Here is a 15,489-nt window from a genome sequence, read left to right as displayed (position 1 = left end):
TCAGGAGCCACATGTGGCTCTTTCACACATATTGTGTGGCTTCTGGCAGGGCTGCTAGGGAAGCCTCCCTAATCAGTCTTCCCTTCCCAGCCAGTGTTCCCCTTCTTGGGTAGGCTTGAGGCAGAGGGGAGCAGAGAAAGAAAGCAACTAACTTTAAATGCATTATCAAAGCCCCCCCCCCCAACCCTACCAATACAATTGGACAAATAAATATCATTCTCAATATCTATTTTTACCCTTACCCCTTTTGTTTTTATTTTTGGCAGTCTCATTTAATGTTAATAAAAAACAAATTTGCATATTTTCCAACAAAAACACGTCTGTAATATTTGTTCCTGTCACGCGGCTCTCAAACATCTGATGTTTATTCTATGTGGCTCTTACATTAAGCAAGTTTGGTTACCCCTGCCCTAAATCAACCTGCTCTCATACTTTGGGGGCCCCTCAGATCTTTCATTTGACCCTTTCATGTTTGTGCTAATAAACTGACCTCTTGTGCAGAATGCCTCAGAACAGGTAAGTTGGTAAAAGTCTTTCCATTCTTTCTACTCCCCCCACCCCAAGAACAGCTAATAGAATGTGAAATATAAAGAAGGGCACATCCTTCCTGATAAATTTACAATTTCAGACTGCTCACCATCTTAAAAAGGGTAAGGCAGGTTCATAGCATCTACAGACTCCAGCTTCTTTGGCCTCTCCTTGATTACTCTCCCTCCTCAGCCCTGCCAGCCTATCCTTCTGAGGTATTTGTCAATAAAATGGTCTCTTTACAGATGTCATTTTCAAAGGATTCCAAAAGAGACCTGCCAGAGCCTTATGGGTCATGACACTATGAGGACTGGACAACATGTTACGACAAACATGTCCTGTTCAGATTGGTTCTCCTGGTTAATCTGGTAATCATGGTAATCTGCCAGCATGTTCAGCATAGGGAGTTCACCATCTTTCGCACATTATCACTCATTCTGTTCCAAGAAATAACTGTTCTCCTTTACCTTATAGGCCTTCCAAATACTTTTGTATTTTCTTCACACCTCCTCAGTCCTTCTTCATTTATAGACAGGACCTGCATTTAAAAAGAAAGCTAGAAACCAGGATGTTCAGAAAAGGCTGTCACAGAATGGCAGTGGTTAAGAAATGGGAAACACAGCAACTTCCATGATCTGCATTTCAGTTCTAATTGGTTGTCCTTCAGTAATCAGCAGCAGCAAGAAGCTTAGCAGGTAGACAATTTTAATTCACATTTAGCCAATACTCTGATTTCACACATTTTAATCACAGAATCATAGAGTTGGAAGGGGCCATACAGACCATCATAATACCTTCAGCATCACTGCTTATCTAAGAACCTGAACTGTCAGTATCCCTTATATGGAAAATGCTTCAGACGACAGATGTGTTTGTTGCTACAATGTTTCCAGCTCTACTTTTAAAATCAAAAAGTATGTGTAACTACAGGCAGTACTCAAGGGATTCTTGTACCAAAGCTCTACATAAGGCTGCTTAGCATCTCCCTACTTTAATTTTTATGCAGTGATCCCTGCCATTACATATGACATTTGAGCACAGCAGTATATGCCAGTGATGTCTCAAGAACCTAGCTTTGATGACCACAAGATCTTTGAGCAGTGTTAGTGAACTTGCTACAAACATAGCTGGAGTCTTTTCACTGCAGAGTATTACACTGTCAAATCTCAATATTGAATTTTGACTGTATTTTCTAATTTTACTCTATGATGTCAGCTGTGAAAACATCACATGCATATTTACCATAGTGATGCCAACAGCATCAAAAGATACCAATACCAGAAAATGGTGCTCATTGCAAGTGACTCTCTTGCTGGAAGAACAGTTTAACCAAGAAAGATTTTGTAAGCAACATGACTTGCTCTTCAATGGCTGAACCTTTCAAGAATACCCCTGAAGAATCATCATGGGCATATGTTCAGAATTAACATAGATTGCTGAGACTGACACATTTCTAGTGTGACACTGAATAAACTGAGAACATCACATTCGCTGACAAACATACACAAACTGCATCTAAGGCACTTACGTAACGAAGCAAGGCTTCCTCTCCAAGAGCTCGCACCAAGCCTTTGGTATCCATCTGGCCAAGTCTTAGCACATACAGTGGGCGCCCATCTGAATGACAAAAGCAGTAACAACTTAATAAAAACAATTATCTTAGATGAATAAACTAAGGCCTCACTAGATCCCTTATTAATATGGACCACTAGATTTGTAAAAACATGGTGGCCTTTGTTTTTATAATTACCTATGCATCCATAAGGTTGTAAAGGAAACCTAAATTTGACTTCCAGGGCAAAGGGCCACCTTGTACAAGAACTGTGTGCAAAGCTTGAGAAGCATTCAAGCCTGTGATGTCTCAGTAAACAGAAAGAATCCTAGCCTCTTAAGTGGAGGCTGGGCCAATAGCAAACAAAGATAGGGGTTGGCTGCTGAAGGAGACTACTCTTTCAATGAATGTAAGCCAGCTGGGCTGGGAGAAAGAACCCAGGACAGAGCTGCTGGGAAAGTGAGTGGCTCCCCCTCCCCTTTCTTAAACTGCTAAACTACTAGGGACCATTAACTGAGGTTGCTTTGTGAGAGGACAGAGTTTGAGGGCAACTGAGTGCTTGTAGCCTGCTGGAGAGTGGTGTTTTTGTCTGGATCTGTTTGGGTCTTTTGTCTGGTCAGTTGCTCACTGAGCAAGGTCTGCTTGCCTGGGGCTGATTGCAGGGCTTACACTCTGCTGTTGGGACGTGGTGGTTGTGAGTCTCTGAACTGTAGGGCTCCTCCTAGGCAGAAAGAGCCGCAGTCTGGCTCTTTCCTTGGGGATCAGGCTTGATAACCTCACATCACTCTAGATACCTTTAAGCCACTAACTAGTTATGAAGGTAGAAAGCCAGCAGGGGAGCGGGGGCTATCCAGTGTTTTGCAGAGAGAGTACCACATGTATGATTATTTACCCACTGGATGGAAATCGTGAGTGTGCTCTCGCTGCATGGAGCTTGTGGCACTCAGGGAGCAGGATTTTTCCCTTGAGGCTAGGTTTGCCAAACTGGAGAAGCTGAGGCAGAGAGAGAGGTTTTGGGAAGAGACCCTCAGGGACTTACCAGAACAGTCCCACTCCTATGTTGACAGCTCTTCTGCTGTTGTGGAGAGCAAGAGTCTTAAGGTCGGAGGGATGTGATCCCTTAGAAGGGACCCCTTCCTTGGGCAACAGATCGATATCCTCTTATACTGGGGGACTGGGCTTCTGGTAGTGGGTGATCTGATCATTTGGAATATAGAAAGTGGGGCCTGGGACAAGTGTTTTGACTGCATGGTGCAAAGGTTGCAGACATCACACACTGTCTGGATAGGTTGATAGATAGTGCTGGGGAGGAGTCAGCAGTCAGGTGCATGTTGGCACCAATGACATTGGGAAATGTAGTTGTGTGGTCCTGGATGAAAAATTTAGGTTACGTGGTAGAAAGTTAAAAGCCAGGACCTCAAAGGTAGCATTCTCAGAAGAGCTGCCGGTTCCACACTCAGGGCAGCTAGACAGGCACAGGTTAGGGGTCTGTGGATGAGAAAATGCTGCTGGGAGAAAAGGTTTAGATTTGTTAGGCACTGGGGAACTTTCTGGGACAAGCCAAACCCATACAAAAGAGACAGGCTTCACTTGAACCAAAAGGGAACCAGGCTGCTGGCGATTAATATAAAAAAGGTGGCAGAGGAACTTTTAAACTAATCCTGGGGAGAAGTCCACAGGAGCTGAGAAGCCTCCGGTTTGGGATAAGTCAGTCCAAAGGGATGACTGCATATACACTCAGGATAATTTTTTTAAAACATTTTTTTATTTTCTAAAACTACAAAGAGATAAGGAGGGGGAAACTATAAACTACAGGAGAAAGTTAGTTTATTTCTACAGTCCTTAGACCAGTCATACAAAAAGAAGTACACCTTTACAAAATTCCAAGATTTTAAAATACATCAGTAAAACATTAAAAGGAAAATTTAATCTAATATCAAACTACTATATCTAACTAGCTGCCTTGGGGTTTCCGTGATCTGAGTATCACCATACAAAAACTGGCTACTTGGTGGGTAATCTTGGGATTTCTATCAGATAGAAGGAACTCGAGTCTAGCTTTTTCCTAAGATGGTTCTTAGGAATTTAGACTGGACTCTTTCTAGAGGTGAAAAATAGGAACTGGGAGGCCCCATAAATGAGCCATATAACAGTTGGGCTAGCGTCTTGGCTTTATATAATTTGAGTAAGGGAGAAAGTAAAGATAATCACAAAAAACCCCAAGAGGTGGTAGTCATATAATGGTTACAATATGGTCAAATAGAGTAATTTGTTACATTTAAGGTGATCATTAAAGTCGCTTATATGCTTCAAGTCCAGATATTCTGACTTAGTAAAGTACAATGCAAAAGAATGAGTAAATATTTAAAAAAAAACAGAAAACAAGCTTCAGAGAAAATTAGCATTTCATTTTTTCCTTCTTCTTTCCCGCAATTATCCTTGTTTGTGGGCAGCCGCCCCACATTCCAAATCCAAGTCTTCTTCAGTAGGTGTTTCATCATCGCTTCCCTTGTCCTCATCGGCTTCCCCCGTTGGTCCAAGTTGTTGCTGCAAGAACTCACGTGCTTTCATGACAGAGTCAATTTTTCCCCTCTTATCTTTAAATTTGAAGAGTATGTCTTCAGGCAGGATCCATTTGTAAGGGATGTTATTCTTTTGTAAAAACAAAGCTAAGTCTGTATTTTTCTCCTTTTTTTCCTTATTTCAAAGGGAATGTCTTATATTTATTATTTATGTATTTATTATTTCAATTTATTACCCTGCTCGAACCCCCTAAGGGGTCTCTGAGCGGCTTACAATTGACTTTATACCTAATCTATGGCCACAGAAACACGGGGTGGGGACAATCCCTACCGGCACCCAGTGGAGGTACTGAACGATCTAATTCCCGGGTCAGCTTTCGTCGGCTTGATGTCTCGGCTGTCTCTGGCTCCATGTTTCCAATGGTCTTTTTTTCTTGTGGTGAGTCGGCAGGGCCCCTCCAACGTGCATCGCGCTCCGGCGTGGCTTCAGCTCTGTCCTTTCGGCTCCGCCGCGCCTGCGCCGTCCACGCTCCTCATGTCTTCCGACTCCGCCTCTTTCACCACCGTCTGTTTCCATCTTTCTTTTTTTTAATTTAAATATTTTATTTCCCTCTCCTAAAGAGGAGAGAAATTCCGCTTTTTTTAAAAAAAATAGGGAGGGTATATAGCGGGACAAAGAAAAGTGTTGAGTGATATTAATTACTGGTATATTAATCTGTTAGTTTTAAGGTTAAAGTCCACATCAAAGTTCAGGCTTCTTCTGCGATTGGAGAAACATCTGTTTCTTCTTATTCTTTTCAAATCAGGCAATTAGTATGTTAGTAAAGTCCTTTTGGAGTTAGTATTTCTTCTTTGGCACATCTAGATAAGTCCTTAAACCTTGTAGTGCTTTCCTTTATTCTCACGCAAATTATACTTTGGACCTCTGGCTGCTCCTTTTTCTTCTTCTTCTTTCACCTCTCCTTCCGAGCTGCTGTTCTCATCGCTTCTTCCCGACATCCACTCAGCCAGTTCTGCTTCTTCTTCTGTGTTGGCATGCCTTTTCAAAAAGTCCCTTGCCTTCAAGATAGAATCCTTCTGGCGTTAACCACCTGTAACTGATTTGATGTTTTTGTAAGAACAAAGTCAATCCTTTATATTCTTTTCTTTTCATTCTAATTTCAAATGGGACATCTTTCAAAACTCGAATTGATTGTTCTCCAATTTTCAAGGTTACCGCTGATACTGCTTTTAAAATTTGATCCCGGAGATACTGTTTAGTAAACTTCACAACCACTTCTGCTGGCAGCTTATTCTTCTTGGTATAGTTGGAATAGGCTCTGTAAGCCAAATCCATCTCTTCTTTTATTTTTTTCCGCTTCGCTGCCAATCAGTGGTTCCAACGCTATTGCCAGAATTTCTCTGAGGTCCTCTCGTTCTTCCTCTTTCAGTCCTTGAAATCGGAGAATCAGGTTTGACTTTTCCATTTGAAGCATTAATAATTTATTTTCTTGCTTCATCTGCTGTTTTTTCACCTTAATGACTTTCTTCTTAACACTCTGTATTTCTTCCGTTGACACCAGACATTTCTTTGCGATGTCATCTACCTTGTCTGCAGTCTCAGTCAATTTTTTCTGTTGATCTCCAAAGGCACATTCCATATTATCAAGCTTTCGGTTTATTTTCTGCAGTTCCTCCAGGAGATGGCGCGCAAGATCACTTTCTTTTTGACTGACAGCAGTTCCAGAAAGGGAGGGACTCGGACAGGAAGTTCCAGTCTTCTTTGTCTGCCTTTCCAAAGGCTTCTTATCTCTCTCTTTCTGCATCGCCATTTTTCAACTTTGTTTATACTTCAAAAGTTCGTGCTACAACGCCCAGGGATGGCTCCCTCTGGCCCGCTTTTAACTCTCTTCCAAAAGGTAATGCGCTTAAACAAATCTTCGCCTCGCCCCCCTCTCAACTTTTAAAAGTCTATTTTCCTGGTGGTGGTGGTGGGGAGTCCTCCCATCTTTTGAGCTGTGTCGGGACGCCATCTTCCAGCCGCTCGCTCACCGCCTCGCTGTTCCACTGGTCTTTTGACACTCCAACAACCCCCTCGACGGGGGAGGGTGCCCCCTACCCTCTAAGGTAGGTCCCCATTTCATCTACTTGCGCATAGGTGTTTAATCGGCGCTTTCGAACCACTGGGTTGACAGGAGCTGGGACGAGGGCCAGTTGCTCACACTCAAACTTTCAAAACTCATGTCTCGCTGCCATCAATTTTAAGGGTAGTTCCATTTGTTGCCTTTAAAACCTGGTCCCTCGCTTGTCTTTGGGAGAATCTAATCACCACCTCACCGGGCAGATTATTTTTCTTTATGTATTCTGAATATGACCCATAGAGCTTCGGAACAAGATCATGTCCTTGGGAGATCCCGAGAGACGCGTTCGCCATTAGAGCGCCTAAACCGGAAGCTCACTCAGGATAATATTGACAGGAGTGTAAGACAACTTGGGAGTGAGGGCCTGATATTGACTGAGGGCCATGTGTGGCAACTAAGGGGCCAAGGGAGGCGAGGCTTACTGGAGAGGGAAACATATTATAGCTGCCCATATTAAGTCCATTATAGCTGCCCATATGCCAATACTAGAAGTCTCCAAGCCAAGATGAAGGAACTGGAGTGCTTGGTATTCAATGCCAATTTAGATATAGTAGGTATCTCAGGAACATGGCGAAATGGAGAAAATCGATGGGATACAGTCATTCCTGGGGATAAGCTCCATAGGCAGGGCAGGGAGGGACAGGTTCATGGTAGTGGTGCATTATACAACAAAGAGGGCATAGAATCAAATAAGTTAGAAAACATCAGGGGAATTAACAGTAGCGATATAGCAAGGCCCTAAAGTTACTTAAAAGTGGGGGTATACTATCGCCCACCTGATCAAACCCTTGAGGCTGATCTTAAGATGGAGAAGGAAATAAGGGAGGTGACTAAAGCAGATAATGTTATTATCCTGGGAGACTTCAACTACTCTCATATCGACTGGGTAAACATGTGCTTGAATCATACTGTAGAAATGAGATTCCTAGACATCATAAATGACTGCACTGAAACAGTTGGTCACAAAGCCAACCAGAAGGGTAGTGAACTTGGACTTGGTTCTGAGTGGGTCTCAAAGACTTGGTAATAGATGTAGAAGTTGTTACATCAGTTGGGAACAGTGACCACAATGCTATTAAGTTCAGCATTCAGGTCAATGGAAACTTACCCCTAAAGTCCGAAACTGTTACATTTGATTTCAAAAGAGGAAACTTTACAGAAATGAGGGGGATAGTAAAAAGGAAGCTGTAGGGGGAAACATAGGAGAGTCAAATCCCTAGAGGATGCTTGGAAGATATTTAAGACCACACTAATTGAAGCCCAAATAGAATGCAATCCACAGGTTAGGAAGGGCATTGCTAAGTATAAAAGAAGCAAAAAAGAAAACACCACTGGCAAAAAATGAACACACAAGCAAATAAACAAGTATATAATAATCAATTAAGCATAACAGTGAAATATAATATATATCAAATAAGCATAACAGCAAATATCACTCAATTGGCCAAAGTGCAATAATAAAGCATAATAGAAACAGTGTCTTCAGTCTACAGTCTTTCCATGTATCTACTCCAGCATAGAAGCAATATCAGAGTCCAAATTGGAGTGCAAGTCATCAAATTTTCTGAGCCATAAAAAGCCGACGCGTAATCCGGATACCTGATGCCGCATTTCGAATAATTCTTATTCAAGCATGGCTGTAATGGGACCCAGTCTCAAAAGCTGGCATATACTAAGCCAGAATGGTCAGTCAAGGAGGAATAAGGGTCCAGCTTTTGAGACTGGGTCCCATTACAGCCATGCTTGAATAAGAATCATACTTGAGCAGACAAAATGCCTTCTCATGTGTAAGGTCTCCAAGTCCCCTATAAAAGGCACTCTAGAAATCTGTTACTATACCTTTGTCATGGTGGTGCCAACCTCCTGCGTAATAATCTTCCAGTACTTGAGGAGGGTTCCAAGTGTCTAGAATATAATCCACTTGATGCTGTTTACGCCAAGTTAAAGACTGGCAGAGAATTTCTCTGGCTTTGTCAATGTTGAAATCTCTAGCACGCAAGAATCTTAAAATGTGTTCATCCTTGGGAATCTATAAAAATAATGGACAGTTAGTTTCTAGCACTAGGGAAAGCATTTGCCATTCATCTGCACTTTTTACTCTGTATCAAAAACTAGGCATTTGGAATGATTACCTGAATAATTAGTTGATTAACTAACAATACGTTCTGCATAGTTTTTATACATATTCTAACACAAAGAATTCTCTTTTCCTTTGAATTATACCCATGAACAGCATAAAATACTCTTTTAAGATGGTTCTTGCAAACCACAGTTCATTCTTGCATCAAAACCAGTTTACTGGAGGCACTTTTTAAATCAAGCACTATTTAAAAAAATTAATCTAGCTAACATATCAACTAAACACAACAACCATACTAAAGAGTAGAGATGGGTACAAACCATTTTTGCCTGGTTCGGGTTCAAGTGTATGAACCAATGTTTTCTGAACCAGTTTGTGAACATGGTTCGCAAACTGGCCAAGTTTGTGAACTGAACCAGTTCAAAAAGAGGGATTGCCCCCAGGATCCTAGAGGTCCCAAAATTGCACTGCAACTCCAGAAGACTCTTCTTGGATTGGCCACGAAGTTTGGTGAGGATTGGACTCGGGGGGGGGGACGAGTTACAGGCCCCCGAAAAAGTTGATAGCGCCAAACAACGTGTCCTGAGAAATTGTTTTCTAGGGAGATTTTTAGCACCGGTTTGGGAAAGCATAGAACCAACCTGTGATGAGCTTACAGGCAACAAACTCACAGAGCCCCTCCCCAGGAGGCCCCACAACATGCCTTGCAAGTTTCTTCAAATACCTAAGAAGCAGGAAACCAGCCAGGGAGGCAGTGGGGCCCTTGGATGACCAAATGGCTGAGAAGCTAAATGCATTCTTTGCCTCTGTCTTCACTGTGGAAGATGAGAAGTGCTTGCCCACTCCAGAACCGCTCATTTCGGGAGGGGTGTTGAAAGACCTGAGTCAGATTGAGGTGACAAGAGAGGAGGTCCTAAAACTGATAGACAACTTAAAAACTGATAAATCACTAGGCCCAGATGGCATACATCCGAGAGTTCTGAAAGAACTCAAATGTGAACTTCTGGATCTCCTTACAAAAATATGTAATATTTCCTTAAAATCTGCCTCCATTCCTGAGGATTTGAAGTTAGCTAATGTCACTCTCATCTCTAATAAGGGTTTCAGAGGAGATCCGGGAAATTACAGGCCAGTCAGTCTGACGTCAATACTGGGTCAATTGGTGGAAACCATTAATAAGGAAAGAATTAGTAGGCACATAGATGAACAAAACCTACTGAGGCAGACTCAGCATGGGTTCCGTAAGGGAAGATCTTGTCTCACTAACCTGTTAGTGTTCTTTGAGGGGGTGAACAAACATGTGGACAAGGGGGACCCAATAGATGTTGTTTACCTTGACTTCCAGAAAGCTTTTGATAAAGTTCCTCATCAAAGGCTCCTTAGTAAGCTCAAAAATCATGGGATAAAAGGACAAGAGAGAGCTGACACTACAGGTCACCCAGGAATAGTCTATGTACAGCTTGTGTCACAGGCTGGGGTGACAGTCAAAGGGAGTCCAGAACAAGCCAAGGTCAGGAGCCAGGAAGTCCAAAAAGTCAAGCCAGGGTCAGGAGCGAGAAACACAGAGCCAAGTCCAAATCACTAACCAGAAACGTAGTCCAAAAGCCAAGCCAGGGTCAGGAGCCAGGAACACAGAGCTAAGTCCAAAGCCAAGGGGTCCAAAGGTCTAGGTGCAAAAGCTGAGCCAGAGTGGATGCCAGCAGCATGAAGCTGACTTGTTGCTTCCACAAAGAGTACTGCCCAGAGTGTGGAGTTAAATGCTGTTACCAATTAGCCAGCTGCACAATCACCCAGGCTCCTGTTAAAACTCTGGGCTAGCTGAGCGCCTCCCTTGTAGCCTGGCCTCTCTTCACTTGGTTGCTAAGTTTTGCCGGAGTCAGTCCCTTAAACGAGTCACACATGGGGGTCAGTCAGGAAGACTTTCAGCTTGCAGTTCCTTCCTTCTTATCTGAGCCAGGTGTGAAGACGGCTGTTACAAGCACTTGCCAGCTATCCTCCTCTGCTGCTTCAGAGGGGCCAGCTGTGGTTTCTGCAGGCTCTCTCAGCTCCTCCTCATCCATGCCCATGACAGTATGCACCCCAATGAGAGTCAAACATGTGTGTGGTCTCAGGAAAGAACAGCCAGCAGAACAGGTCACCCCTTAAAGTGTGGGTGAACATCTGGCACCCCAAAGAGAATAATTATGGGAGGATTGAAATGTACACTTGATGGTCCAGGGAAGCCACGCAAGTACCTCTGGAGTCTGAACACACAGCTAACCTAATGTTTAGCCTGGAGAGGAGACGACTAAGAGGTGATACGATAACCATCCTCAAGTACTTGAAGAGCTGTCATCTAGAGGATGGTGTGGAGTTGTTTTCTGTTGCCCCAGAAGGTTGGACCAGAACCAATGGGTTGAAATTAAATCAGAAGAGTTTTCGGCTAAACATTAGGAAGAACTTCCTGACAGAGCAGTTCCTCAGTGGAACAGGTTTCCTCAAGAAGTGGTGGGCTCTCTTTTGGAGGTTTTCAAACAGAGGCTAGATAGCCATCTGACAGCAATGTGGATTCTGTGAACTTAAGCAGAGCATGAGAGGGAGAGCAGGAAGGGTTGCCTCAGTGCTTAGTTCTTGTGGCCCTTTTTTATACACACAGGGAAATGCTGATTGCCACTTTGGGGTTAGGAAGCAATCCTGGAGGTTTTTTTGTCATCTTTTGGGCATGGAACAGCAGTCCCTACAGGTGTGGAGGGGAGGTATTTGTGAATTTCTTGCCTTGTGGAGGGGGTTAAGACTAGATGACGCTGGAGTTCCAACTCTATGATTCTATGATTCTAAAATAGAAGCATGGAACAGATGATTCGTGGCTCACATTGGCAAATTCAACAAGCCAGTGTTCATACTGAAATCCCACCAGAGGATTTGGCCCCAGACAGCACTCAAGCTGCCAGCAGGCAGACTGGAGGGACACATTTGGTAGTCAGCAATAGGGTAGACGATCTGGGCTTCACAACAGTGATGTCACTGAAGGAAGATTCCATTAACAGTGGACAGACATGTCAGGCTACTCCCAACATGGAGCATGATCTGAATCCGAAAAAAAACCATGATGGCATAGAATGGTTGTGTCCTAACTCGAGCGACAAGGTATGGGACTTTCTGGGTGCAGAACAGAGTTTACAACCACACACAGTGGCTAATCCTCCATGCTCCCTTCCAGCAGAGGGATGAGTGGCTGACACTCCCGAGTCTAACAAACACCACCACGGCTGGAGAAAGGTGTGCACAAGTCCCACTGATGGAATGAATGGATCCTGAACAGAGGATTTTTCTTCAGGAGGTGGGTTTTGGGCTATGAGGAAGAGCAGGAGTTGGGTGTGATGTGAGATTACTAACGGTTCATTGGGTAGGTCTTGGGCTATGAGGTAGTTCTTGGACTTGGCCAGTCAGGATAGCCAGGTTCTGGCAGCTCTTCAACAATGACCGTGTCTCCAGTGTGTCCACGTCTAAGGTGGTCAGTAGGTGGCAGTGGGTGGGCAGGAGACTGTGAGCAGTGAGTCTTGGGGGGGAAGACTGTGAGAGGAGGCTTTGGCAGTTGGGAGACACAGCAAGCATTAAATGTTGCCCCAGACAGAGTGGCTATCAATGCCCAGAATCCATCTCCCCAAGGTGTTGGAAGGGCCTCAGAGAGATGTGTCCTGGTGGGTGCACAACTGGTGCAGAGGAGGGGTTAGAAGATCGGGGGGGGGGGTCCTGCGGTTCCTCAAGCAAAGAAAAAGGAACTTAAGTGCCCAGCTGTAGCAGACAGACAGGTGTGGGTTTGAGGCCTGGCCCTCCCAGACATGACCCCAGCAGGGGACAGGTATGAAAAATCCACTACCAACCAGGAATAGTGTATATCTGTATATGGGCCCTTGGGCAAGGAACCCAGTAGCTGGGTCTGTCTTCCTGGCCATGGCAGGAGATGAGGAGGACATCTTGGGCCCTCCCATCTCATCATCACGTCTGCCTACTCTATCTCTCTCTTTTCAGGATACTCCTTCCTGTCCCTGTTTTCCTCTTGTTGTAGTTAATGCCTTGTTCTGGTTATTGTAGTGGTTCAGTTATCTAGATTGTTTGAAAAGTTTACTGCTTTTTGGAGTTCCATAATTGAACCGAGGGGCATGTCCCACCTAGAGGACAGGAAGTGAAGTTTTGGTTCCTGCCTCCCTAAGGATAGGGTGGGAAACACCCAGCAAGATGTCCTCCTCTCAGAGGGAGAATAGTGCTGGCCAAGTGTTTTGGGTCCCATTTTGGGAACACAGGCATGGCGTACCAGGCACTCCACCACTCATGGTTCGCTCCCCAGAGTGCAGAAGTACCTCCATGCAGATGACTGGAACTGACACCATGTCCTGACACTAATGGTTTGAGGAGATATGGAGCAAAGCTGCTTCCTGGTGTCAGGCCGGGGAGCATTATACAGGGACACACCAACTAAGGCAGAAACAGCATGGTTTGGGAAAGTTGTGACAGGGAAGGGAAGAAAGCCACAGCACCACCATCACCCCCACCACCATCAGTATCCTCTTCCCAACAGAGAATGGCACCACGACTCAAGCGGTGACATCAATCAGTTTGTAACCACAGTTAAGACTATCCCCATGGCTGCCACCCCAAAGAGAAGCAGACCGGGTGGGGAGGTGTCTCGAAAGGAGAGCCAGAAGGGGACAGGTGTGAAAAACTCATTCCCAACAAGGAGAGTGTATATCTGAATATGGGCCCTTAGATGAGGAACCCAGTAGCTGGGTCTGTCTGCCTGGCGGTGGCACACAGACAAGTGTGGGTCGGAGCCCTGACCCCACCGGACACTGCCGGGGACAGGTATGAAAAATTCACTCATGAGTAGGGGGAGTATGTCAAGAAATATGGGGCCTCAGACAAGGAACCCAGTACCTTGGTCTGTATGCCTGGCTGTAGCACAGACAAGTGTAGGACACCACCTTGACCCCACCAGACACCACCCACGCCAGGGACAGGTGTGAAAAATTCACTCCCGCTGAACAGGTGTTGAAAACTATGGCTGGCAACAAAGGTCACCCCAGGAAATGTGGACTCGCAGCTGGAAACCCAAACAGAAGCATATGGGGGGGGGCCTTGAAATGGAAAGGTGGGAGCACAAGGAAATCACCCCAGCAGCTCTGGACACACAGATCAATGCCCAAATAGAAGTTGGTGGGGTTTGAAATGTGTAACTGGGAGTCAAGTTAAATCACCACAGTATCTCTAGACACTAACTTAACCCACAAAATAGAAGCAGAAAAGGAAGAGGGGTTGAAACAGAAAGCTGGAAGTATAGGGAAGGTACCCCAGTGACTCTGCACACACAGTCCCCCAAGACAGGCTGGGGGCAGGGAGCCAGGCTTAAAAACAAAGATAATATCCCAAAAAATAAAAAACAGTTAGCTAGGGGGGATTTCAAGTAGAGAGGAACACAGTCAGCACCAGTGTGAGTTAGTGTGAGCTAGCTCACAGGTTTTTAAGCCTCCGGCTCACACATTTCTGTCTTAGCTCAGAGCAAACTAATATATGCAGCAGCCAAATCGCTCGCTCACAACTTTAATGCCAGTAGGTCACAAACTAGAATTTTTGCTCACAAGACTCCACAGCTTAGAGGGAACATTGGTCAGCACCGAGGAAATGACAAACAGAGGAGGAGGAGGAGGAGACTGGATTTATCCCCTGCCCTTCACTCAGAGTCTCAGAGCAGCTTACAGTCTCTTTTCCCTTCCCACAACAGACACCCTGTGAGGCAGGTGGGGCTGAGAGAGCTCTTTTGAGGACTGCTCTTGAGAGAACTTGAGACCCAATGTCACACCAGCATCAGGAGTGGGGAAGCCATCCCAGATTAGAGTCCGCACTCTTAACCACTACACCAAACTGGCCCCAAAACAAATGGCAGCCTAGTGTGTGCATGGGAGGAAGTAGCAGAGAACTAAATTGAAGCCCTCCCCTCCGAAACCCAAATGGGGAGGGGATAAAATGAGGGGAGAAAGGAAGGGAGCACAGCTTAGAGGGAACATTGGTCAGCACCGAGGAAATGACAAACAGAGGAGGAGGAGGAGGAGACTGGATTTATCCCCTGCCCTTCACTCAGAGTCTCAGAGCAGCTTACAGTCTCTTTTCCCTTCCCACAACAGACACCCTGTGAGGCAGGTGGGGCTGAGAGAGCTCTTTTGAGGACTGCTCTTGAGAGAACTTGAGACCCAATGTCACACCAGCATCAGGAGTGGGGAAGCCATCCCAGATTAGAGTCCGCACTCTTAACCACTACACCAAACTGGCCCCAAAACAAATGGCAGCCTAGTGTGTGCATGGGAGGAAGTAGCAGAGAACTAAATTGAAGCCCTCCCCTCCGAAACCCAAATGGGGAGGGGATAAAATGAGGGGAGAAAGGAAGGGAGACCACCAAGAAAGCAGGCAGCAGGAGACTCCTGCTGTACAAAAATGCTTGATATAGCAAACAGGAATTCAGTTCCAGTTTTCCCACCCTGGGCTGTAATCGAATAAACAGGAAAAAATAGGGAACACAGCACACAGGACCAGAAGGGATAGCAGAGCCCCTGAATTAATAATCTCCCCAAGCAATCCCCCCACCACACCCTAGGACAAAGCTCTTTCGCATTGCCACTAAGTTAATTTGACCCTCTCCACACAACAACGCAGCAC

General features: G+C 45.0%; 1 protein-coding gene across 1 annotated transcript in view; it reads right to left on the bottom strand.

The window, feature by feature from the left end:
• Positions 1 to 15,489, bottom strand: part of SEC14L1 (SEC14 like lipid binding 1) — an 85,274-nt gene that overhangs the window by 28,490 nt on the left and 41,295 nt on the right. Inside the window, exons 8-10 of the mRNA XM_015414820.1 lie at positions 8,562 to 8,751; positions 2,057 to 2,145; positions 996 to 1,066 (exon numbers count right to left, since the gene is read on the bottom strand). Coding sequence (XP_015270306.1) covers positions 996 to 1,066; positions 2,057 to 2,145; positions 8,562 to 8,751 — 350 coding nt within the window. The remainder of the gene's footprint in view (positions 1 to 995; positions 1,067 to 2,056; positions 2,146 to 8,561; positions 8,752 to 15,489) is intronic.

This window comes from Gekko japonicus, unplaced genomic scaffold (assembly GCF_001447785.1).
Source record: "Gekko japonicus isolate JY-2015 unplaced genomic scaffold, Gekko_japonicus_V1.1 scaffold2107, whole genome shotgun sequence".
Lineage (NCBI taxonomy): Eukaryota > Metazoa > Chordata > Lepidosauria > Squamata > Gekkonidae > Gekko > Gekko japonicus.
Note: the sequence above shows the minus strand (reverse complement) of the source record. Positions and strands in the feature narration are given on the sequence as shown.